The following is a 23,117-nucleotide window of genomic DNA, read 5'->3' as shown; positions in this document are numbered from 1 at the left end:
TTTTACCTATTTGTGTTATTTCTGTAGAATCAACAGCAAGTCAGACCAAGGAATTAATAAAGGTTCACTTCACATTATTTTTATTCCTTATCCTGAAGTTTTAAAAATTCAGTGAGAGCCTTAGTGATTTGATTCAGGGATTACATAAATCTCACCTCAAAAACTAACTTTACATAATTATCCTTTCACATAGCTCATGATTGCTACATTTTTTTCTGATCTTCAGTTATGAGTTAAGTTTGTGAGTTCCTTTTCATAATTGCTTATACAGAGTTTTATTTAAATGGCTTTATAGACATCAGTTACTAGTAATAGCTTACCAGAATTAAATACGTTATGATCATATGATAATAGGAACCTGATATATTTTGACTGGGTTTTCAAAGAGATAGTATTTAATAAGTGTCTTCATTAAGGTGTATATTACTATGATAAAACATCATAACCAAAAGCAGCTTGGGAAGGAAAGTGTTTATTTCATTGTATAGCTCTCAGGCCAGACTCCATCCTTGAGGGAAATCAGCGCAGGAACCCAAGGTGGGAACCTGTGGCAAGAAGTGAAACAGAAGCCATGGAGGAACACTATTTATTGGCTTGTTCACTCGTGGTTACTCAGTTTGCTTTCTTACACAACCCAGAACCACCTGCCCAGGGATGGCACCGCCCACAACGGCCTGAGCCCTCCTACATCAATCATTAATCAAGGCAGGTCAATATTATGGAGGCATTTTTTTTTAATTAAGATTCCCTTTTTCCTGATATGTCTGGTTTGTGTTAGGTTGATAAAAACCAGTTGGCACAATGACAATAGGAACTGAGTGTGGACCACAGGCAAAAAGCTAAAGCATTGGTACCAACAGTAGCAACTAGAACACTTGAGAGGAAGGTGATATCATCAAGGACTTAATCTACTTTAAAAAAAAAAAAGCTTCCATGGGAAAAATAGAGGGTTCAGTATTATGGGCAGTACAGAAGAAGGTAGGTAGGAAAATGAAAGGATAAGAAAATGATGTATAGCCCATTAGGATCCTAGAATGCATATAGGAGGACTGTAAAACTGCATCACACTGACCAAACTTGAATGTCGTAAGATGGAGATCCAATTTACTACATTGTGAGAAAACATAACAGAAAAGTATTTCAGTCCCAAGGACAATATACATCTAGAAACAGTATAAGTTCTATACTAAAGCAAATCACATTTATTAATTAAAACACTTTAAAATGGATTTTAGTATAAATTGAAAAGGTACTTATTTTTAATATTTCTCTACTATTATATGTGCAGTAGAAATATTTAATTTAGAATCTCAAAATTCCTCTAATTTATTTCTCTTTTTAGACACTGTATGACAGCGTGTACCTGACTTTATACAATATCTGTTTTACTTCCCTACCTGTTCTCATATATAGTCTTTTGGAACAACATATAGACCCTCATGTATTACAGAGCAAGCCTACCCTCTATCGGTATGTATTTTCCAATATTGGATGTGTATAGGTAGTATCTAGGTATAAATACTAAAGCATGATTGTTGCATGGCTTAAAATTTTTCAATATTAAAGAGAAATTTTCCACAAATTTCTGATGTTTTTAGGAGTAAACACTTTCATCCTTTTACTGTTGTACACAGTATTCTATTTCATGTACACAAGAGAAGTTACTCATCTGTTAATAGTATCTAGAGTTCTAAAAATTGTTTATATTCTACTATTAGATAATTTATTAGTGTTAATCAAAGTTAAGTGCAAGTGAAGGAGAATAGAATAGTTCCTGCTTTTTCCAGAACTCCCCCCCAAACCAAATAGTCCTAGAGATGTTGAGCCTGTCACGCTCAGCCGGTGATCTTTATAAACTGTTGTAGAGGCTGTAGAGGTCCCAGTTACGGACATAGCCAGTTATGGTTTGGAGTAGTTTGCTCTAGTTTACCAAGATACCTAGGACCGTCTCTTGTTCTCATTAACGGTTACTTTCTAAAGTGAAGATAATGAGGAACCTTGGTGCTGTCTCCAGTTTATAACTCACTAAAAAGATCATCATGGCAGAGTGATTGAATAAGAAGAGGATATAGTACAGATAATCAGTATTTTCACAATTACACTGTAGTACTATGCCTGTATTGTGTTTTATTATCAAATTAAAAGATACTGAAATCTATTATATGAACTCTGGGCTATTGTAAAGATATATGCCATTATTAGAAATGCTTGTTTACAAATTTAAGTTTATTCTTTCTGCTGATGTTTTTAGCCATCATAAAATTCTATCAGTTTAAATTAATTGCCTAGAAGATTAAAAAATGAACTTTATTTCTTTTTCTTTATAAACATTGTTGTAGGGACATTAGTAAAAACCGTCTCTTGAGCATTAAAGCATTTCTGTACTGGACCACCCTGGGTTTCAGCCACGCCTTCATTTTCTTTTTTGGATCCTATTTTCTTGTGGGGAAAGATACATCTCTGCTTGGAAATGGCCAGGTAAAAAATAAATGAAGAATGCTTTAAAAATGTTAACAATGTTGAAAAAAATGTAAGCTTAAGTCACTTCTCCTTAGCATGATCTCCAAATGCCCTCTTTCTCACCTGTAGCTGAAGATGTCAGCATGGAGAGAGCTGGTCTTTATGAACTTACTCCTCACCCTCAAAAAGAAGTCACCAAATGTGACTTGTGATGAGCAAAATGCTGTCTCCCTTCTTTCTAGAGAAATATAACATAGCATATCTTAAGTAAACTAGATCCTCAGGATTAGGACATGTAGTTTTAACAGAGGTCAAAGTTGCCATAAGAGTACTTGCCACCATATCCCTGAAGAAACTGGCACTCCAGGATTTCAGTTGATACCCACTGACTTTTGAATTTCTGAGTCTGCATATTTAAAAGATTCAGAAATAAGCATTGACTCAGTATGATTTCTACATTTTGTATCTTCTTGGTAGACTACAAGGTACCCTCATATAAAGGAATGTTAATATTGTTGTTCCACTGTTAATAATTACATTTGTTTACCATTCACTTTTTTTAGTTTTGTTTGTTTAGTGTTTTTTTGTGTTTGTTTAGTTTGGGTTTTTTGTTTTTTGTTTTTTGTTTTTTTTTTTTGAGACAGGGTTTCTTTGGAGCCTGTCCTGGAACTCAGGCTGGCCTCGAACTCACAGAGATCTGCCTGCCTTTGCCTCCCGAGTACTGATATTAAAGGTGTGCTCCACCAATGCCTGGCTGCCATTCACTTTTTATGTACCAGAAACTTATCCTTTTTTGCATACTTTACATTTTACTAACATCTGTGAGACTTACTGTCATTTTACAAATGATGTGTCAGGGAGCTTAAATAATTTGTCAGGTAATCACTGTTAGAAATGTATACGTTAAAAAACAAATCAACTTTTTACATAAAAGTCTAAATGAGTATCAAGATTAAGACTGCTTTGTAAACTAAATTCATATAAGCTGCATATTTATGGTCTGAATATGAAAATAAGATGATATTCTTTGGGGATTCTGTATGTGATGGATTTTATAAGTTTGGACTATAAAAATCAAAAAATACTTCCGACTGACATTACTTGCAGCCACATTCCATTTTTTATGTGGAATCATTGGAAGAATAGTTCATTGGTCACTCTTTTTTTTTTCAGAAACTGGTTTTAAGTTTAATTTTTTTTCTCTTTTTGCATACTAAGATTTTCTATCCAGATACATGGTAGCAAATGTTCTGCTATAACTTCTGGTTAGGAATGTTCCAGAAAATAACTGTGGTCAAGCCAGGTTTTACATTTTTTGCACAGGGACAGGAATAAAGCAATCACAACTCTATCATCCTAAGTAAAAACAGTATGTTATACACAGTTCTGAATTCTGAACCATCTTTGGAATATTGGTATTTTCCAAAGGCCCATTATCCAGAATAGTTACCATAATAAGGCTTCATATTTTTGTCCTCATACTTGTAACTTTATTAATATTGTCAGCATTCATGAGTATATCTGTCTTAAATAATTCAGATAGTTTTTGTAAAGAGTAAAATTACTTTTCCATTACAGTATAATTAATATAACATATATTATATAAATATATATATGTGACATATAAGTCTGTTCCTTGTGTTTAGATGTTTGGAAACTGGACGTTTGGTACTTTGGTCTTCACAGTCATGGTTATTACAGTCACGGTAAAGGTATGCTACCATATTAGAAAACTGTACACACTTTGTTTGTATATCTTATTTACTTCACCTTTTAGCTATGCATATATAGTTTCCCTTTTTGTTTTCAACAGTACAGGACATGTTTTCACTAAATTTTAATCATTTAAATTTCACTATAAGTTCTCCTTCCTATTCTAAAGCTTCATATGGTTTTGGTTTCAAATCACTGAAATTTTGCTTCACTGTGTATCATCTAAACTAGCACAGTTTATTTTGTGCCTTAAAGTTGAAGTAATGTCGCCGGGCATTAGTGGTGCATGCCTTTAATCCCAGTACTCGGGAGGCAGAGGCAGGCGAATCTCTGTGAGTTCAAGGCCAGCCTGGTCTCCAGAGCGAGTTCCAGGATAGGCTCCAAAGCTACACAGAGAAACCCTGTCTTGAAAAACCAAAAAAAAAGTTGAAGTAATGTCATCACATGATATTTGAATACTGTTTTCCCTCAGAAGAAAAATATTACACTATTTACTATTTAGATTATTTTAATAATATTATATCTTGTATGGGAGATAGGAACTTCTAGACATCTGTGATTGATATGTGTAATTCTTAAGTTTTATCTAGAAGTTAAAGTAAACTATTTATAGTGCTAAGACACTTTTTTTTTCTTTTAGATGGCTTTGGAAACTCATTTCTGGACTTGGATCAACCATCTTGTTACCTGGGGATCTATTATATTTTATTTTATATTTTCTTTGTTTTATGGTGGGATTCTCTGGTGAGTGATTGCATTGTCTTAATTATGTTGATTGAACTATAGTGAACATTTATTGTGATGGATTCCTTAATGACCAGATTCTGCTCCTAATAGCTTTTAGACACTATGCTGATAAGTTCATTCCTCTGAATTGATCTTCAAAATAATCCTACTGTCCTCATTTTTCTACATGAAAACTGAGCCTCTTGGTCACAAAGGCTAGGCTGTAGGCTAGGTTTACTAGGCTGTAAACCTTTTGTCTGACTTCATAACCTTTAATACTAACCATATTACTTTTAAATTATTTTCTCATGTATGTAACAAGTCATAGAAACCCATTAGCTTTTTATTGGTAGCATCTCTCTCAAAGGTTAATAGTATGCTTCATCTTTATTAAATATAGATCATTAGTAGGCATTTTAAAAGATTAATAATTAATTATGCTTCCCTAAGATTTTTTGGTAAGTGATGGTTGACTAATATCTTTCTTTTGAAGAGCATATATATTACATGTGTCTGTTACACCTTAGGTCCACTTACCAGGCAAAACTTTGTAAAGGTAAGCACAAAGAACTTGAATTGACTGATAATTATCTTCCATAAAAGGATCACAAAAGAACACACTTATGAATAATTTGTCTGTGAACCTTTCCCTATTTGTTTCTCTATTCCCCTATAGTCTCTTGAAGTTGATATATACAAAAACCCAAAAAGAATACCTTCATAATACCATGATCTAGCGTCTCTGAGTGTGTTTATAAAGAAAAACCTAAGCCGGGCATTGGTGGTGCACACCTTTGATCCCAGCACCCGGGAGGCAGAGGCAGGTGGATCTCTATGAGTTCGAGACCAGCCTAGTCTACAAGAGCTAGTTCCAGGACAGCTTCCAAAGCTACAGAGAAACCCTGTCTCAAAAAAACAAACAAAAAAAAGAAAAAAGAAAAACCTAGCTTTCAGTGTGAGATTTGGATAATCGAGAGGTTGTTTTTGTCATTGTCGTTGTTATTTTGACACCCATGTGGATGTCAGAGGACAGCTTTGCAGCAATAGTTGTCACATTTTACTTTTACTGGGTTCCAGGGAGAGAACTCAAGTTGTCAGGCTGAGGCAACAAGTGCTTTATCTGATTTATCCATCTCGTCAGCGCAGTTTTTTTCTTTGTAATCAATAGAAAGTATTTCCTTATACACTATTTCTTGGTCTCTTATTTCTGTAACCCACATTATCTGTTCTTCATTATTCATTTTATAACTTGCCAGGAAACTATGGTTATCTAATTAATGGCTTGGCATTCACCTATTAGTAGAAAGGTATAATTGTTAAAGATAACTAAACTGGATTTTACATTTTAACAGTCTATTTCATGAGTTTATTTAAGTTCTTCCAGTTTCAATTATAAAAATTTTCCAGGCACTCTTAAAATTGTTATTTTCAGATATTTGAGTTTTGGTGATGTCTTCATTTAACTCTTTAAATTTTTATTTCACTTGTTTGTTTCTAAAGCAACGTCTCCCTACATAGGCCTCAAACCCAAGGTTCTGCCTAGTCTTCCAGGTGTTGAGATTACTGGCATGTGGTATTATGCACAGCCAGTGTTCACTTTAATGAGACTACTGTCTTTCTTTGCAGGCCATTTTTGGGATCCCAGAATATGTACTTTGTATTTATTCAGCTCCTGTCAAGTGGGCCGGTGTGGTTTGCCATATTCCTCATGGTTGTTACTTGTCTATTTCTTGATGTTGTGAAGAAAGTATTTGATCGACAGCTTCATCCAACAAGTACAGAAAAGGCACAGGTAAGCACTTTTCATACTCAGTAACTCCTTAGTTAGAACAGTTAGAGATGAGTAACTACAATTACAAATTTCTTTTCTTGAAAAATACCCATTCCTATATCAAATAATTTTCCAGTATTTTTAGGTGTGGTGCTTTTAATTTTTTTCTTTTTCTATTAATTTTATGGCTGCTAGTAATTATAATTTAAAATTTAAATATCAAACTAGAAGTTATGTCCAGATGACAATACTAAATCTGCTTCAGATGCCGCAGTATTGCATCAGCTAGGTATGACTAAGGTACATATCCATGTTGTTAAAGCTACAGCAGAAATTAACACTATGCTAACCCTTACGGATATGACATTTGGGGACTGATTCCACTTTAGCTACCAGCTATGCCATTTGGTAGCAGTAAGGCTTCAAGCCTTGATTTCCTCATTGGTGAAATTATGATAGAAATGTCTTCCATTTCCTTTGCAGTGAGGATTAAATGAAAGAATGTTTAAGCACAGTGAATGCTAAAGAAATGGTTCCATTGGTCACATCAGCATTTATTATTTACTTAGTTTGGCGATATAATTCTAGTGAATGTGTATTTGGTGCAATATAAAATGGTGAGGATGAGATTATTACTCTGTCATATTTATTCCTAAATGGTGATGAAAAAAGTCACATGATTTTTGTGTCTCCTTTTGTGTATATGTGCTTCAGCAGGGACAGAATTCCATTCTACAATATATTATGTAAATCTTTATCAGAAAGACTTATTTTTGGTCTTCAGATGTAAATATTTATAGTCAAAGTATTACTTTTAAAAATGTTTATTATATTTGTTTAGCTTTTCAAATAAAAAATTTGTTTCTAATTTTCAATTGTATGTGTACATCTGAGGGACTGGGGTATGTGCACCTGAGTTCAGGTGCAGTGGGAGACCAGAAGAGGGCATTGGATTTCCTGGAGATAGAGTAACTGGTGCTGTGAACCACCCAGAGTGGGTTCTGGGAACTGAACTCGCTTCTCAGCAAGAGAAGTATATGTGCTTAACTATGGCTCTAGCTCCACTTGTCTAGACTTTGTGGAGGATAGTTTGTCTCACCCTGTGGACTATATTATATTTCCCCCAAAAGTTAGTAATAACAACCTATTAACATTTATTTCCATTTGTCTCTAATTGTTCTATGGTTTTAAAGCTTCCAGTGTATTTTCATAGGGATTGCTTATTGATCCAAAAGGTATGATGTTACTTATGTTAAAAAAAAATACTCCATATATTTGTTTTAATGTAAGTTAAAGTTTATTAAAAAGGGAATTTACATTTTATCATATGTGAAGTCAGAATAATTTTCCCTTTTTCTTATGTAAATTAGTATCTGGGGATTAATGAGATATTCTGACTGTTCTCATTTGGGAAAAGGAAGGAAAGTGTTACTTCCACTCATGGGTCTTGTAGCCTGTTGCTGTCATTTTGTGATTTTCTTCTCTTCTCTTTTTATACTGAGATGGTATGTGTCATTTATATCACAAATGTGATATTATTCCTTTGCTGTAAGCAGTAATCATTTCTGCTTCTACTGTCACTTCTGGTTTCAAATGTTGAAGAAATGGCTACTAAGTTGTCAGATGGCTCATTGTTTATCAAAGATAACAAGAAAAGTCACATCAAAGGGAGGGCTGCCAGCATTCACTCTGAGTGTTTCTCTTCAGAATAAGATTGGTTTTTAAGGCCTGTATCTTACAAATATCAGTTGTGTGTGTGCCATGCATATTTCCTGCTCCTGTGGGAACAGGTGTTTGGAATTTACAAAGTTTGTCCTGTCTGTCTTCCAAATAATGAATGCAGCTCACTGACTTGTGTGTGTCCCATCCCTTTTCTGTCCACTTATAGATGTACTCCAACACAGTTGCTTTAAGTGACGAGTTCATCGCACTGCAGCCTTTGTCGAGGGCAAGGAATCAGCTGAGCAAACTTAGGTAGAGTAGGAGTAGAACCTTGTAATCCTTATGCATGCCAAAGATCAATTAAATAATATTCAAAAGATGGGCAGATGCATCAATAAAGAGTCAAGCATTTTTATTAGCACAGTTCTGTCTCTAATTTGACCTTAATTAATACATATATTAAAATTTAAAAATGATACCCATTCTTCTTTGAAAAGAAAATTCAGATGGAAATTGAACATGAGGACAGAGAACTGTACCTGGTTTCATATCTTTATACCTATCTTTTCTAGCATAATTCTAATGCTTCTGCTTGTCATAGTCATATGTAAGAATGCTCCTGCATGTTGGGTAATTAAAAAGTCATCACAAAGCAAGTTGTAATTACTTGGAAGTGAGAGTTGCCCATTTTTTTTTGTCTTGCCTTAATCTGTAATATAAATACATGTGCCTGTGTGTCTTTGTATACTCTGGTGGCTGGATAAGTATCCCATGTATCGTTGCTGTTCTTTAGTACATCTGTAAATTGAAATATATATTTTATATATCTTATATTTAACTCTTATCTCCACAGCCATGCCTATCTGGGAGTTTACAAAAAATAACCACTAGTCTCAAGATGTCTTTTGATAGAAAGAAATGAAAGCTGAAATCCTAGAACTTTTGAAAATATTTGTTTGGGATTTTTATTTGTTTTGAAACAGGCTCTCTAACTGTACTGGAACTTACCATGTAGACCAGGCTGGTCTCAAACTCACAGAGATCTACCTGTGTCTGCTTTGTGAATGCTGGGATTAAAGGCATATGCCACCAGCCTGGCAACTATGTTTATTTAAATTATTTTTATATTCTCAAAATTTCTAACTTGTGTTTATTCACTTGATCAAATGAATAGCTTTGACATAACACCATTTAACCTTCAGGTAATATACTATGAGTTTATAATTTAAAAGGTATTTTAAAGTTTTACTAACCTTTTGTGTTTTTATTATTGGCTTTAATTTTTTTCGGATGTTTTACTTTGAAATGATAACTACAATAATTATGTTTAGCAAATGAGTTGGTAAACCATTTTTCATATTTGCAAGATCTAAAATGTGAAGGTTCAATTTTTACTTTTGGTTGAGGCAAATATGTATATCCCACTTTATCAATAGCTGGTTTTTATGATCAGTAGCTCTCTATCTTCTGTTTGAGGATCTGCCAACAGGAGAGTTTATTATATAAAAGAACACTGGACAGCTTTTGTTAAGGGAAGATAATTTACATTGTGATTAATCATAATGTTATGAATTTGTAGTTTTACATATTTTGGCTTAAAACAAGTACCTTTTTTAAAGCAATACTATACAAAAGAATGAAGAAAGTTATAAAGAGATCCCACGTGTTAGAATATTGCAATAAATTAGTACCATTAACATTATTCTGAAAGATTATCATGAAAGCAGAATCTTTGGGTTAGTTGTCATAGAGGAAGGACTACTGCAGTCCTAACAGCTGGCCTGAGTGCTGGTACCACACTCTGCTCCTTCTAGTGTGTTGCACCATACACATCCCAACATGTTCACCTTCCTAGGAGTCTGAGTTTGTTACATAGCACATGGATGTTTTTTACACTCTTAACTTAAAATCAGCAACAAAGAAAAACAAAAAGATAGTATTCTTAGCCAAAACCAGACAGAAATAAGTTGACCTTCCCTGGGCTGTAGAGATAGCTCAGTGGTTAAGAGCAGTGGCTGTTTTTTCAGAGGACTTGGCTTCAGTTCCCAGCACTCACATGGTGTCTCACAACTGTTTATGACTCCAGTTCCAGGGGATCCAAAACCCTCTTGTGGTCTCCACAGGAATCAGGCTCATACATACATGCAGCCAAAACACTCATACACATTAAAATAAATAAATAAATCAAGTTGACATTCCCTAAAGAAATATTTCAACTTTATTTTATTAACAAGGAAATCATGCCTCTTTTCACATTTGCTGTTTATGGGCCATGTGACCCCTCTGCTCTCTAGTCTAGTTACAAGTAGAGCAATATCCTGAGGAGAGAGGGGGGCTGAGATGACAAATTCCAAGGCTTGGTGGCACTGAATTTTATAGAAGAAGTAGCGTTTGACTAAAGGAAACTTGCTTTTTACTAGTCTGTGTGCTTCTAAGAGCTTTGTACTCATGGCTCGTCATATGATATGCTTTGCTGTATTCTTCAAGAAGCTCCTTGGCTCTCTCTGTCCTGTGACAGTAACTGTGCTGTTATGTGAACTTTGGTCTGTGCTTCACAGATTGTAAACCCAACCTACTGCTTTGATTTTAAACTATGTACTATGAGAGTATTGTTCTGAATATAAGACTTACTGCTTTTCTGTCCTTCTAGATGGAAGAAGATAAGGGTTCAGTCAGCTCAGCATATGAATTTGCTGAAAGCCAGCACAGAGGGGAGGACAGTAGGCTCCTGCTAGCTGAGGCTTGCAGCCAGCAGGACAGTTGTTGCGTGCACTAGGTAGTACTTGCTGGGCCTTTTGGGGACTCCTACACTGCATTCTCATGCTTGGGGTATGCCATGGAGAATCAGCCTCACGTTTCCATTTCACTGTACTGATTCTTCACTGTTCCTCATATGTTGTTTGGCTTAGTTCTTTTCCTTGTTTGTATCCCTTAATTTTTTTATATTTATCCTTGAATTTCTTATTCATGTTTCTTTGGACTTAAAGTAGTAAATCACACTTCACTTCAGATTCTATCATAGTAAGGTGTTTTCACAGCCTGTTTTCTTACATTCAAGAAGTTATTCCTTTCCACTTCTTTTGAAAGTATGTTGTGCCTTATCATTTTGAAATTGTAATTTTGAAGTTGTAATAGTGAATATTTTATACATCTTAATGTAGACACTGAATTACTGAAATTCTCTCTTTAGAGTTGAATAACCAAATAAGAAAGTGTGCTTAGACTGAGTGACTAGTTTTACATTAACTGGCATTTAGCAGACTTGTCTTTTTCATACATTTTAATAGTTGTATCTCTATAGAAATATTAATTGTTGGGGCTACCAATGGCTCATGATTAAGAACACTTGCTGTTCTTGCAGAGGACCTGAGTATGGTGATTCACAACCATCCCCAGATGTGATACACATACATAAGATGTAGGCAAAACACTCACAAGAAATAAGTAAATCTGAAAAACATTAATTGTTATGGGAATAGTTTACTCCTCTTTTGAAGAATAAATCCAAGCCACTTTTAGATATAATTGAGATGTGTGAACAACATTTTGGTTGGTAGTACTTATAAATCCTACCACCAGTGCTTCTATTTTTCCTTGTCATTTTATTGTGATTTCTATTTAAAAAGATACTGTAGTCTCATCTGGAATAAGCAAATAGAGAAACTTGAAGACAAAGCCACTTCGAGTATAATATTTTCAGTTTTACTATAAATCAGATCATAAAACATTTACAATAATTTGAAAACTATGAATTATTCTGTGAGACATATGTTAAAGTTAGATTCTTTTAGTGGATTGCCCTTAATGAGGGCAGTTATTGGTAGTAGTAGCAATAGTAATTCAGAAAAACTTAAATAAATTCTGAATTTTCATTTTGATTTGATATGTTTCAAAAGATTGTAGTTAGGTGGCTGGAGATGTAGATCAGCTGGTAGAGTGCTTGCCTAGCAGGCACAAAGCCTTGAGTTCAACCCCACCACTGTATAAACTGGACATAGTGGCATGCATCTTTGATCTTAACACTCAGAGTATGGAGTCAGAAAGATCAAGAAGGGGTTCAAGGTCATTCTTGACTACACTGAAAGTTCAAGGTCAGCCTGGGATGCAAGAGACCCTGGAATTTATAAGTCAGGTCCCTCCTTTTCACCTAGGACATGAACTTACTTTCCACTATATTGGGGATTTTAATGTTTAACAAATACTGATGCTCTTCCTTATCCCAACTATAAAGACCTAGCATATATCGTTAAAGAACCAGTTAAATAAATATAACATTTATATAAAAGGGCTCTCCAGTCTCCTTTGAAACTAGGAATAAGTGAATTATTAAAATGCTTATATAAAATGATTTTTCATTTATTTTTGTATATGTGTGGTATGTGTGCATATGTGGAGTATGTGTACACGTGTATGGGTGGTTCAGTATATTTGTGTGTGGAGGCCCCAGGCCAATCCTGGGGTCATCCTCAGTCTCTCTTCACTTTATCCAGCAGGGTCACTCTCTCTCTATTTAATCTGGCACTCCCTGTTCCAACTAGTTAACTAGCCAGATTACTCTAGGAAAAGGAGCCCTTCTGCACTTTCCCACACCTGGACTTACAGACAGAATGCCACGCTCAGGACTTTTCTATGGGTTCTGGGGCTCCAGTGCAGTTTTCATGCCTACACAGCAAGCTCTTTGCCTGCTGTGCTCTCTCCCCAACTCCTATTCAATATAGTTTTTAATCATATGCTTATTTTTGTGTTAAAATGAGGCAACATATATAGAAATACCTCTCTAGAAAGCCTCCATGGAGGTATCAACATGGAGATATTTCAATTATGTTTGTAAATGTCTTTCAAAGTTTTATCATTTTGGAGTTGTTTGTTTTACTTAGAGGGAAGGAGAACAGAAGGATGATTGATAAAGCTGTAAGCTGGAAACAAGAGTTTTGGAATAAGATGGCCACCTATCTTGAACCATCCCTAACTGCTGTATGAGGAGATACAGCTCTTGCTTGTTCTACAGAATTTTTGATTCTTAACAATATTTGAAATTCAGCAATTCTTTGTGATCTTTGATTTCACATCAAAAAGAAAACATTTCTCTAAAAGCAAACCTTAAATCTACATAAGGTACTCACATTGAGAGATGGATGGATAGATAGATAGATAGATAGATAGATAGATAGATAGATAGATAGATAGATAGATAGAAAGAAAGAATAGATACAGTTTATGGGCAGAAGCCCTAATACTTAAGAATTTGACAATTCTCATTTAAACTTAAAAGAGCCTTTAGTTGATGACATTGTAGTGAAAACGTTTAAAATGTTAAAAAACAATTTTCTAACGTAAGATTTAAGTAAGCTATTTGGTAACTAACAACAACTCAGCATTCCTCCATTAATGTGGAAACAAGCACAGTAAGTCAGAATTTATATCAGAAGTCAAAAATCTATAAAAATGGATATTTTTCACTAGTCAGTCATAGCCATCTTGAGTATCCATGGGGTGAAGTTCAAGGATATTACCTAAGAACCTAGAATTAGGTACAATAGTGATCATTAATAGTAATTAGTTATCAAAATGTCTGCTATATTCAAAGTTAATTCTTGGTACAACCAGATAAGATCTCACACCATTAATTTAGGATTTTCATAATCCTAAAAAAATATAAACCCCCCCCTTCATACTTTGAATGAACTGAAACCCCCACCCCCCATTACACTGGCTGCTATGGCTCAACGTTATCTGCCTGGGCTCTTAGTTACTGAATATTGGGATAGGTGTTGTACCTCTAGGAAAGTGATAACACTTGGTAGTTTGCTGGCAGCCAGGAGAAGGGTTTCTGTAGATAGCTGTGCAGTATTCAGCATTTACAATGCACCTGATTTTTCCTTGATACTATTTGTTCTGTTTCTTGGGGGGGAGGTGCTTTTATTTCATTGATTGGATGATATGAAAGATAATTGTTTTTAAATGCTTACTCTCTTGGGTGTCTAGGATTTAACATTTGGCCATAGGTTTATGTAATGTAAAACAGCTACCTGAAACCAGATACAGACTCAAACATTATTCTGCACATAGATGGACACTAACGTGCAGATCGCCTGTGGGTGTAACTTTCAGGGAATCCTTGTCAGTTGACTGAATATCAGCTATGAACAAAGTATAGAACATTAAACTTGAAGTTCCAGTCAAGACTCTTCTTCCTCTCTAGTTCTTGGGATGGCTTAGTAATTCCTAAATAAAAATGTAAAATATCAGGTTTTATATTCTTTTTTTTTAATATCCTGTCCTTCAGTACCAATACTGTTATGTTTGTGATAAAATGAACTATTAAAATATAATATGTAACTATTTATGGGAAATAATCCCTGATTTTTAAAAAGTTGTTAGATTTAACAGTTTGCCAAATTATTCTAAAGTTTTTCTGAACTCTATCTCTCCCAAACTTGAAACACTTCCTTCATGCCCAGTGACAGTCTTTGGAGGTTAGCATTGAGCTACCAATCTCCCTGTGACCCACACTGCTGCCCTGACCTTTCACCTTTTTCTTATCCTCACCTCATTAGGTGAGTGCAGGGTTGTTTCATCCAAGAACCGCCAGGGTGCCTTCTTTTCTCAGATGACTTTCAGGGATTCTACCATTGGAGGGATTCTCCAAAGCAATAGACAGACTCCAGAGAGATCCCTTCCAGTTGGACTGAGATAATAGCATTTACCCAGGACCACAGGTGTCAACAGCACCACCATCATTGGCTGGTGTGGAGCAGATAGGGGAACACAGGAGTCAGCAAAGCCTAAACTGAGTACTGATGAGAACCTGTTGCCTAAGCCAGCATTACCCAGATTCCTTTGTTGTATTAATTCTGTAGTAGTGAATGGGTCCTAGTTCTTAGAACATTAGGTGGGGTAAGGGAACAGTTTCTTAAATAGTTGACCAACACAAAATGGATTCCATGGTGTGTGTGTGTGTATTGTATGTACGTGTGTTCTTGTACATTTTTTGTGTTGTTTTGATATTTTTGTCCTACTGAGTTTTTGTTTGTTTGTGAGGTTTGGTTTTTGGTTTTTTTTGTTTTGTTTTGTTTTTTTGAGAGAAAGAGAGACAATGAGAGAACATGAAGTTGGGTGGATAGGGAGGTGAGGACGATCTTTGAGGAGTGGGGGGAGGAGAAAGAACATGATCAAAATAAATTGTATTTAAAAAGATTAAGTGGATTGTAGAATGGTAGGCTCAGGCTGCACCAGTTGAGGCTTAAGTGCATTCCTGATACTCTAAAGTCAGTTTGAATCTTTGTTGGGTTAGCATTTCCCAAGCTACCTATTTGGTCATAGAAACCCCTCTCCTTTTTAAAATGAATGTTTATGTAAACATCTCACAGAACACAATTAAAGCAATGGTGTACTAAGTCCTAACCCACAATGTGTTAATTAAAGAATGTGTGAGGTTTGCTTTCTTGGTGCTTAGCAGAGCCCAGGATTAGGTGTGACCAGACAGACACTTGCCAAACAAGAAACCCTGTTCTATGCCCATTGCTTGGAATGAGCAGGGGCTCCATACACGGATATTGTAGGACTCCACCATTTGCTTGCTTTCAGAATATCAGGTTATTTACATTTCACATGTGTGTCTCTGTCCATTGTGAGTTTACACAGTGTCTTCTGTTACCATGCCTCACGTGGCATATGGTGATTCCCAACCTTGTAGATGTTAACTTTACCAAATTTATTTCATTCTTCCTCATATAGAAAATTATATACATAAAGGAAAATAAATTCAACTAAGTTTGTTTTTACTTACACTCAGAAGATAGAGGTAGATGGATTTTGTGACTTCAAGGCTAGGCTGGTCTTCTCACAGAGTTCCAAGCCAACCAGAGCTACCTACCGAGATCCTGTCTCAAAAACAGACAAAAAGCAAAACAAGGATACTCTTGACTAGCACAACCAGGGTTGGGATTCACTCAGCCATGTAGTCAGACCATTTACCCTCATTTTAATAATTAAAGTTGTTAGTAATATGGGATTGAATTATCTTGCTGAACCTATTTATGTCTGAATGAATATAAATCTTAGAAATTTGATAAATTCAACTTTAAATCTTAATGGTACTACTAACTTGCTTGACAAATTTAGCTCCATGTTCCATCTGCTCACTGTTAAAAAGATAACTTGGTAATGGTCATAGGTGGCAGCTTAGAGTTGTCCAACACAACTTAAAACCTTAAAAGGTAAATGAGTATGGAGTAGCTATGTGTTGGGTGTTTGTTCCTAGCACATAAGAAGCACTACTAAAGTTCTTACTATGTTGTTGTTCTCATTCTTACAACGTATATCCTGCCAGGTTGTTATTTCTAAGTCTGCAAGATAGTTTATACTCCACTGTTCTCAGTTGCTGGACATTTGTTCTTTAATCGTAATTGCAGGAACATTTTACCTAAGCAAAACTCCAAGATGAATTAGAGTTGTAGTTGACATGAGCCAACTTCACCATCGAAAATTATTAAGTGACAAAATAATAAACATTTGCAGACTTAAATACCTATCTACTCATCTTTATACCACTATTTAACTAGGTTTGTAATTAGAACACAAGGCTTTAAATGTTTAAATATATGATAGAACACCAAAGAGCTCTGTACATTCCATATTGTAGTGAAACATGTATGTTTGTATCAAATGCATGTTTTGATATCTTAATGGTTTTGTGCAGTCCAAATCTATGAGTAACTAACTTTCATTCTTTTGCAGCTTACTGAAGCACATTCAAGTGTCAAGTGCTTGGACTCCATGTGCTGTTTCCCAGGAGAGACCCCATGCACATCTGTTGGAAGAATGCTGGAGCGAGTCATAGGAAGGTGTAGTCCCAACCATATCAGCAGGTGTGACATTTTACTATGTAGCCTTTGCTGCAGATGAGTGTCCTGTAAAGGGACAAAAAGAACCTGCACTGCAGATACCAATGAGTCCACTGGTTTTACCCTGTGAAGAGGGAGCTTGCTGTTGATTTAATACTCTTATTGGCTTTTGGTATGGTCCTTTGACTCAAAAGAAGAGAAGGCATCTTTGAGGAGATTTTTCATCCAGTGAACAAAATGCTGGTTTTAGTCTTTCTAAGATACAGTAAATAGGAGTGTGTGTATGGTACTTTTCCCTGGTGTTCTACTTTATTCACTATTATTTTATGGATGTTCCTGTTTTATTCTCTGCTGTGTGTTTGGTTTTTGTTGTTTTTCCTACTGCTTTTTGTCATTACAAAAATAACTTCCACACTCAATGTCAAACATCTTTGCTTTCCTTATTACCTTTGTTCTCAAGGCTACCCAGGAAAAGCTGTTCTATTCCATGTTCCTTCCTAAGATTTCTGTAGTGAAGTTTTAAAATAAGTTTGGATTTGTAAGTTTCTTTTATTTGGCATTTATTGTCCAATTAAGTTTTTGTTAGAACATGTTTTAACAGTGCTTCTAATATTATCTTTGATAAATTCTGCATCAGAAGAATCTGGAGGGTTTTTTTTTTTTTCTGAAGTGTATTTCTTAATTATATTTATCACAGCTTTTTTTTATGGATTATAGCCCAAATTTCTTTTTTTTCCTCTTGTTTTTAATTAAACTAGAAACAAGATTATTTTACATGTCAATCCCAGTACCCTCTCCCTGCCCTCCTCTCCTGCCCCCCCCCAACTAACACCCTACCTATCCCATACCCTTTCTGGAGGGTTAGGCCTTCCATAGGGGGTCTTCAGAGTCTGTTGTATCCTTTGGGATAGGGCCTAGGCCCACCCCCATGTGTCTAGGCCCAGGCAGTATCCCTCTATGTGGAATAGGCTCCCAAAGTACATTCCTATGCTAGGAATAAGTACTGATCTACTACAAGAGGCCCCATAGATTTCCGAGGTCTCCTCACTGACACCCACGTTCATGGGGTCTGGATCAGTCCCATGCTGGTTTCCCAGCCATCAGTCTGGGGACCAAGAGCTCCTCCTTGTTCGGGTCAGAAGTTTCTGTGGGTTTCACCAGCCTTGTCTTGAGCCCTTTGCTCATCACTCATCCTTCTCTGCAACTGGATTCCAGTTCAGTTCAGTGGGTGTCTGCTTCTACTTCCATCAGCTGCGGGATGGCATATAAGTTAGTCATCAATCTCATTATCAGGGGAGGGCATTTAAGGTAGCCTCTCTTCTGTTGCTTAGATGGTTAGTTGGTTTCATCCCTGTAGATCTCGGGACATTTCCCTAGTGCCTGATTTCTCTTTAAACCTATAATGGCTCCCTCTATTATGGTATCTCTTATCTTGCTCTCCTCTAGTCTTCCCCCAATTCAACCTTCCTGCTCCCTCTTGTCCTCCTCACCCCTCCTCTTCTCCCCTTCTCATTCTCCTAGCTCCCTCTCTCCTTTTCCCATGCTCCTAATTAGCTCAGGAAATCTTATCCCTTTCCCCTTTTCTGGGGGGACCATGTTTGTCTCTCTTAGGATCCTCCTTGTTTCCTAGCTTCCTTGGAGGTGTAGATTGTAGGCTGGTAATCCTTTGCTCTTATGAGTGAGTGCATACCACTTTTGTCTTTTTGTGATTGGGTTACCTCACTCAGGATGTTTGCAAATTTCAAGATTCCATTATTTTTTTTCCACTGAGTAGTACTCCATTGTGTAAATATACCACATTTTCTCTATCCATTCTTTAGTTGAGGAGCATTTAGGTTGCTTCCAGGTTCTGGCTATTACAAATAATGCTGCAATGAACATGGTTGAACAGATGTCCTTGTTGTGTGAATGTGCTTCTTTGGGGTATATGCCTAAGAATGGAATTGCTGGATCTTGTGGTAGACTGATTTCCATTTTCTTTAGGAATTGCCATACTGATTTCCAAAGTCATAGCCCAAATTTCCATTTTGGGGTAAATAACATTTAAATTCTGCTTTGTTTTTTTGTGTATTTACATAAGATGTAGATGATTATTAGGTCTAGACAGTGAAATCTCCTCTGTTTGGTCTCACACTGCTTCCCCAAGTCAAAGCAGCAACACACTGGATGTTGGTAAAGGTTGTGATTGACGCAGACAGATGGTAATTCCCATTGTCTCAGTGTGCTGTCAGAATAGTAAACCAAAGGCCTAGGAGAGCCTGGGCATACCCTAAGGGATAAATGAAGTGGGTAAGGAAGCATCATTCTTGCCTTTTGGTAAAATCACATTTATTATTTGGTTAGGTTTATATTTTGAAAACTAGCAGGAATGATATCATTCATATAACATGAAGTACAGTCTTATGTGAACAGGTTCTCAACTCACTTCACCTTTGGTTGTGCTGTGACTGTGGTGCACTGTCTGTGGATTCACCCTCACTTAACTTGACTAGAACATAGGATCCAAAATGTTTCTGTAATATAGTAGTGATTTCATCCTATATAAACAGACTACTATGAGCAGATAAATGTATCCGAATATTGGTATCTTACATACGGACATTTAAAAAGTTATAAGATAGTTCTATAGTGTTCCAAGCTAATAGTTTTACCAAAAGATATTTCAGAAGGGTCTTACGCTGCTGTTTTATCTATTGACATTCCTTCTTGCTTGGAACCAAATAGAGTTTAGATGAAGATCGTATAATAGAACTTCTAAGTAGTTTTTACTTTAATAAAATTGCCTTTAATGATGATACACATACTTGCTAGTGATTAAAAAGACGAGAATTAATTTTAAATGAGCCTTTCCCCCCTGTTTTCTGTATACTCTTACTCCCTTCCTCTCAGTTGTGTACATTTGGTGTCCCCATTCTTTGTACCACTATTTTTCTAACTGTCCCCATTGGAAATCTGTCTGCCTGGGAGTTATTGGATTTATTTCAGCATGCCTCCTTTAAGATGGAGTATTTCTGTTTACTCAGATTATGCCACATTATTTTTCTATGTTGTTTTTTTCTAATAAAATGTTGACTTTAGGAGTTATTTCTTTGTTTGGCAGGCTATCAGCATCTTGGGTTATACCATTGGCTACTGTTGTCATTTTCTCCTCTTTGTAGCTAAGCAATCCAAAAGGTTTGTGTAAATTGACCTATAGTACAGAGTTGGTTGGTGTTTCTCAAAGGGCTGAATGACAGGTGCTGAAGCCTATCAGCATTGTGTCAAACACCTAACAGTCATTGTTTCTACATATTTGTATGAAATAGTTTTAGCATTTCTGTTTAGATGTGGAACAGCCTCCATTGTTCATTTGTGTTTCATGTCCAGTTTTGAAGCAAGGCTGAACCCTCCAGTATAAGATGAGGCAGCTCAGGGCTGCTTTACAATTAACAATACTGATCATCTCTAGAAATAAAACAATTTCCATATGGTCCATGGGCCTGCCTGCTGAGTTCTGCCATCCAGACACAAAAACTTTGTACATTTTAACTGATGTTGTTAAGGGAGCATATACTATGGCAACCTCAGTTTCCAAGGGAACATCATGGTGCTGTATAGGACATGCCACATTCTATACCAAGAGCTATGCTTCAGCAGTGACTGACATTCCATGTGTACTTCACTTGCAGGTATAAATGAGTTACCTACTTGTCATTACAAGTACTTGGGAGTTTGGAGCAGAAAGATCTTATTTTGAGGCCTAAGCCACTTCATCAGATTCACACACACACACACAAAGGGGGTAGGGGACAAAAGCAACTTTAGGAAGAAAGTGCATATTCTGCCTCATAGGTTAAGGGTATAGTCCATGGCAGGGACATCAAGGGAAAGCAGCTTAAGCAGCCAGTCACACTGTATCCCTAGTCTGGACAGAGAAGCGAATGTATGCTAGTGCTTAGCTCATTTGTTTGTTTTCCATTTTATATAATTTAGGATCCCCTACTGAAAGCTATGCTTACACACATAATTTGGGTCTTCCATCAATTAATGTAATCTGGATAATCCTACAGGCATGCCCATAGGCCATCTCCTTGATGATTCCAGATCGTCAAGTTGACAGTTAATACTAATCACCATGGTAGTATATAGTATACACTGGTAATCTCAGCACTTGAGATGCTGGGGCAGAAGGATTTAAGTTCAAGGCCTGCCTAGATAACTTAGACAGACCTTGTCCCAAAATTCAAAAGTAACAGAGGGATAGGGGTATAGTTAATTTCAAAGTGCTTGTCTAGCATTTTGGAGGTCCTGGTTATGGTTTTCGGTTGGTTGGTTTTCAACTAACCATGGATTATGGTGAGCCAAACTTTTCTCTTATTGTTACTTTAAGGTTGTGGAGTGCATCGGATCCTTTGTATACCAATGACAGGAGCATCTTGACTCTCTCGCCAATGGACTCATCTACTTGTTAAAGGGACAGTAGGACTCTGAGGACAAGTTCACCTTCCTCAGATTTGGGGTCTTCATCCTATAAAAGGCCACACTGGCTCTGAAGTTACTGTCTGAAATGTGGAGGAGTTGAGACCGTCTTGGAGTTCCACAGGAAACAGACAGTTACATGAACCCTCTCCATTCTCTTTAATTTGAATGCAACCATACTAAAATTTGGGAATAAAGAGATACTTCCAATCTCTTTGTCTGGTTTGTCCCTTCTGCTCATGGGACTCCTGGTGGCATCACAGCCTTTGCTGGGGCCACTATACTTTAATATAAAGGTAGAAGAAAGGGGTAATTTCTGGGTATATGTATTTTTAGGATTAGTGTGGTTCGGGACTCTTCTATTTAAATATGCTTCTGTAAATTATGCTAAAGATTTGCCTTGAGAACTCTATTTTTTTTATTAGATTATATTTGAAGCTTTTCGTGGGGAAAGTTAATGTGAATATTAAGGAGTTTTGGTCCTTCAGTGACCTGTGTTAATTCATTAGTGCTTTTTAAGTAACAGAGCAAATGAAGAGAGCAAGTTTCTAACCATTTTCTTTTTCAGTGTGGGTAGTAAGCTTTTATGACACCAGAGTCCTTTATTGATACAGTAATACAGCCAGTGAAGCTAATGCTGCAAGTGCAAAGATAGTTTTACGTCTCTTGTCCAAGTCAGAGGTAGAACCATTCACTAGACTTCAAATTGGTGTTTGCTATTATTTTTGTGACCAAGTATGTAAAATCTTTAGTGGGTAAATTACATACCATTGTCACATTAATTTACTGAACTTGTCTTATCTTTTGCATGCCTCAACCTGGCTAATATATTTAAACCACCACCACCCTTGTTACCCATGCCCTCTCCAAAGACTCTGTTCATAATTTTATGACAATGTTGTAAAGTTCAATTGTATCAATAAAAAACAAGTTTGAACAGTATTTAAATATTGCAAATACATTTAATTATATAAATTAAAATATAAGCCATAAAATCTTTCTTTGGCCCACTTGACTTTCTGTAAACCAGCCTTTAGAATAAAGGATTTTTCTTAAGAATCTTGTTTTTTTAGGTTATTATATGTTATCTAATTTAAAGCAGACTGCCCCAATAAAGTGAATTATTACAGTTTCATTGTAAGGTATATTGTCAGGTATGGTGGTTGAATGAAAATGAATCAAAGTCAAAACTGCTAAATATTTGTCAGCAAAAATGAATTTTGTCAGCAGTAAGTTAATATGCTATGGATGATTAGTCATATTATTATGACTAATACATATTATTCTTAATTCTTGGAATCTCAAATTTTAGTTTGTAGATGATCTATCACTGAGACTGTTATTTGTTTCATGTAGAAGTAGTGTCTTAAGATTTGTGAATGATGAGAGAACTTCCACCTACACTAACCGTGTGATTGTGTACACACATGAGGTCATAGAAAACAGTGCAGTGAGACTTTATCAGTTTCTCTTGAGAAGAT

At 36.0% G+C, this 23,117-nt stretch overlaps 1 protein-coding gene across 1 annotated transcript in view; it reads left to right on the top strand.

Moving 5' to 3' along the window:
• Atp11b (ATPase phospholipid transporting 11B (putative)) overlaps positions 1 to 22,635 on the top strand; it is a 104,899-nt gene extending 82,264 nt beyond the window's left edge. Inside the window, exons 24-30 of the mRNA XM_027391992.2 lie at positions 1,343 to 1,470; positions 2,340 to 2,478; positions 4,107 to 4,172; positions 4,814 to 4,917; positions 6,526 to 6,691; positions 17,072 to 17,202; positions 21,548 to 22,635. Coding sequence (XP_027247793.1) covers positions 1,343 to 1,470; positions 2,340 to 2,478; positions 4,107 to 4,172; positions 4,814 to 4,917; positions 6,526 to 6,691; positions 17,072 to 17,202; positions 21,548 to 21,629 — 816 coding nt within the window. The 3' untranslated portion in view covers positions 21,630 to 22,635. The remainder of the gene's footprint in view (positions 1 to 1,342; positions 1,471 to 2,339; positions 2,479 to 4,106; positions 4,173 to 4,813; positions 4,918 to 6,525; positions 6,692 to 17,071; positions 17,203 to 21,547) is intronic.
• The last annotated feature ends 482 nt before the right edge of the window (positions 22,636 to 23,117 follow it).

This window comes from Cricetulus griseus (genome assembly GCF_003668045.3).
Source record: "Cricetulus griseus strain 17A/GY chromosome 1 unlocalized genomic scaffold, alternate assembly CriGri-PICRH-1.0 chr1_0, whole genome shotgun sequence".
NCBI lineage: Eukaryota > Metazoa > Chordata > Mammalia > Rodentia > Cricetidae > Cricetulus > Cricetulus griseus.
The sequence above is the reverse complement of the archived record's forward strand: the minus strand, read 5'-3'. Positions and strand labels throughout refer to the sequence as shown.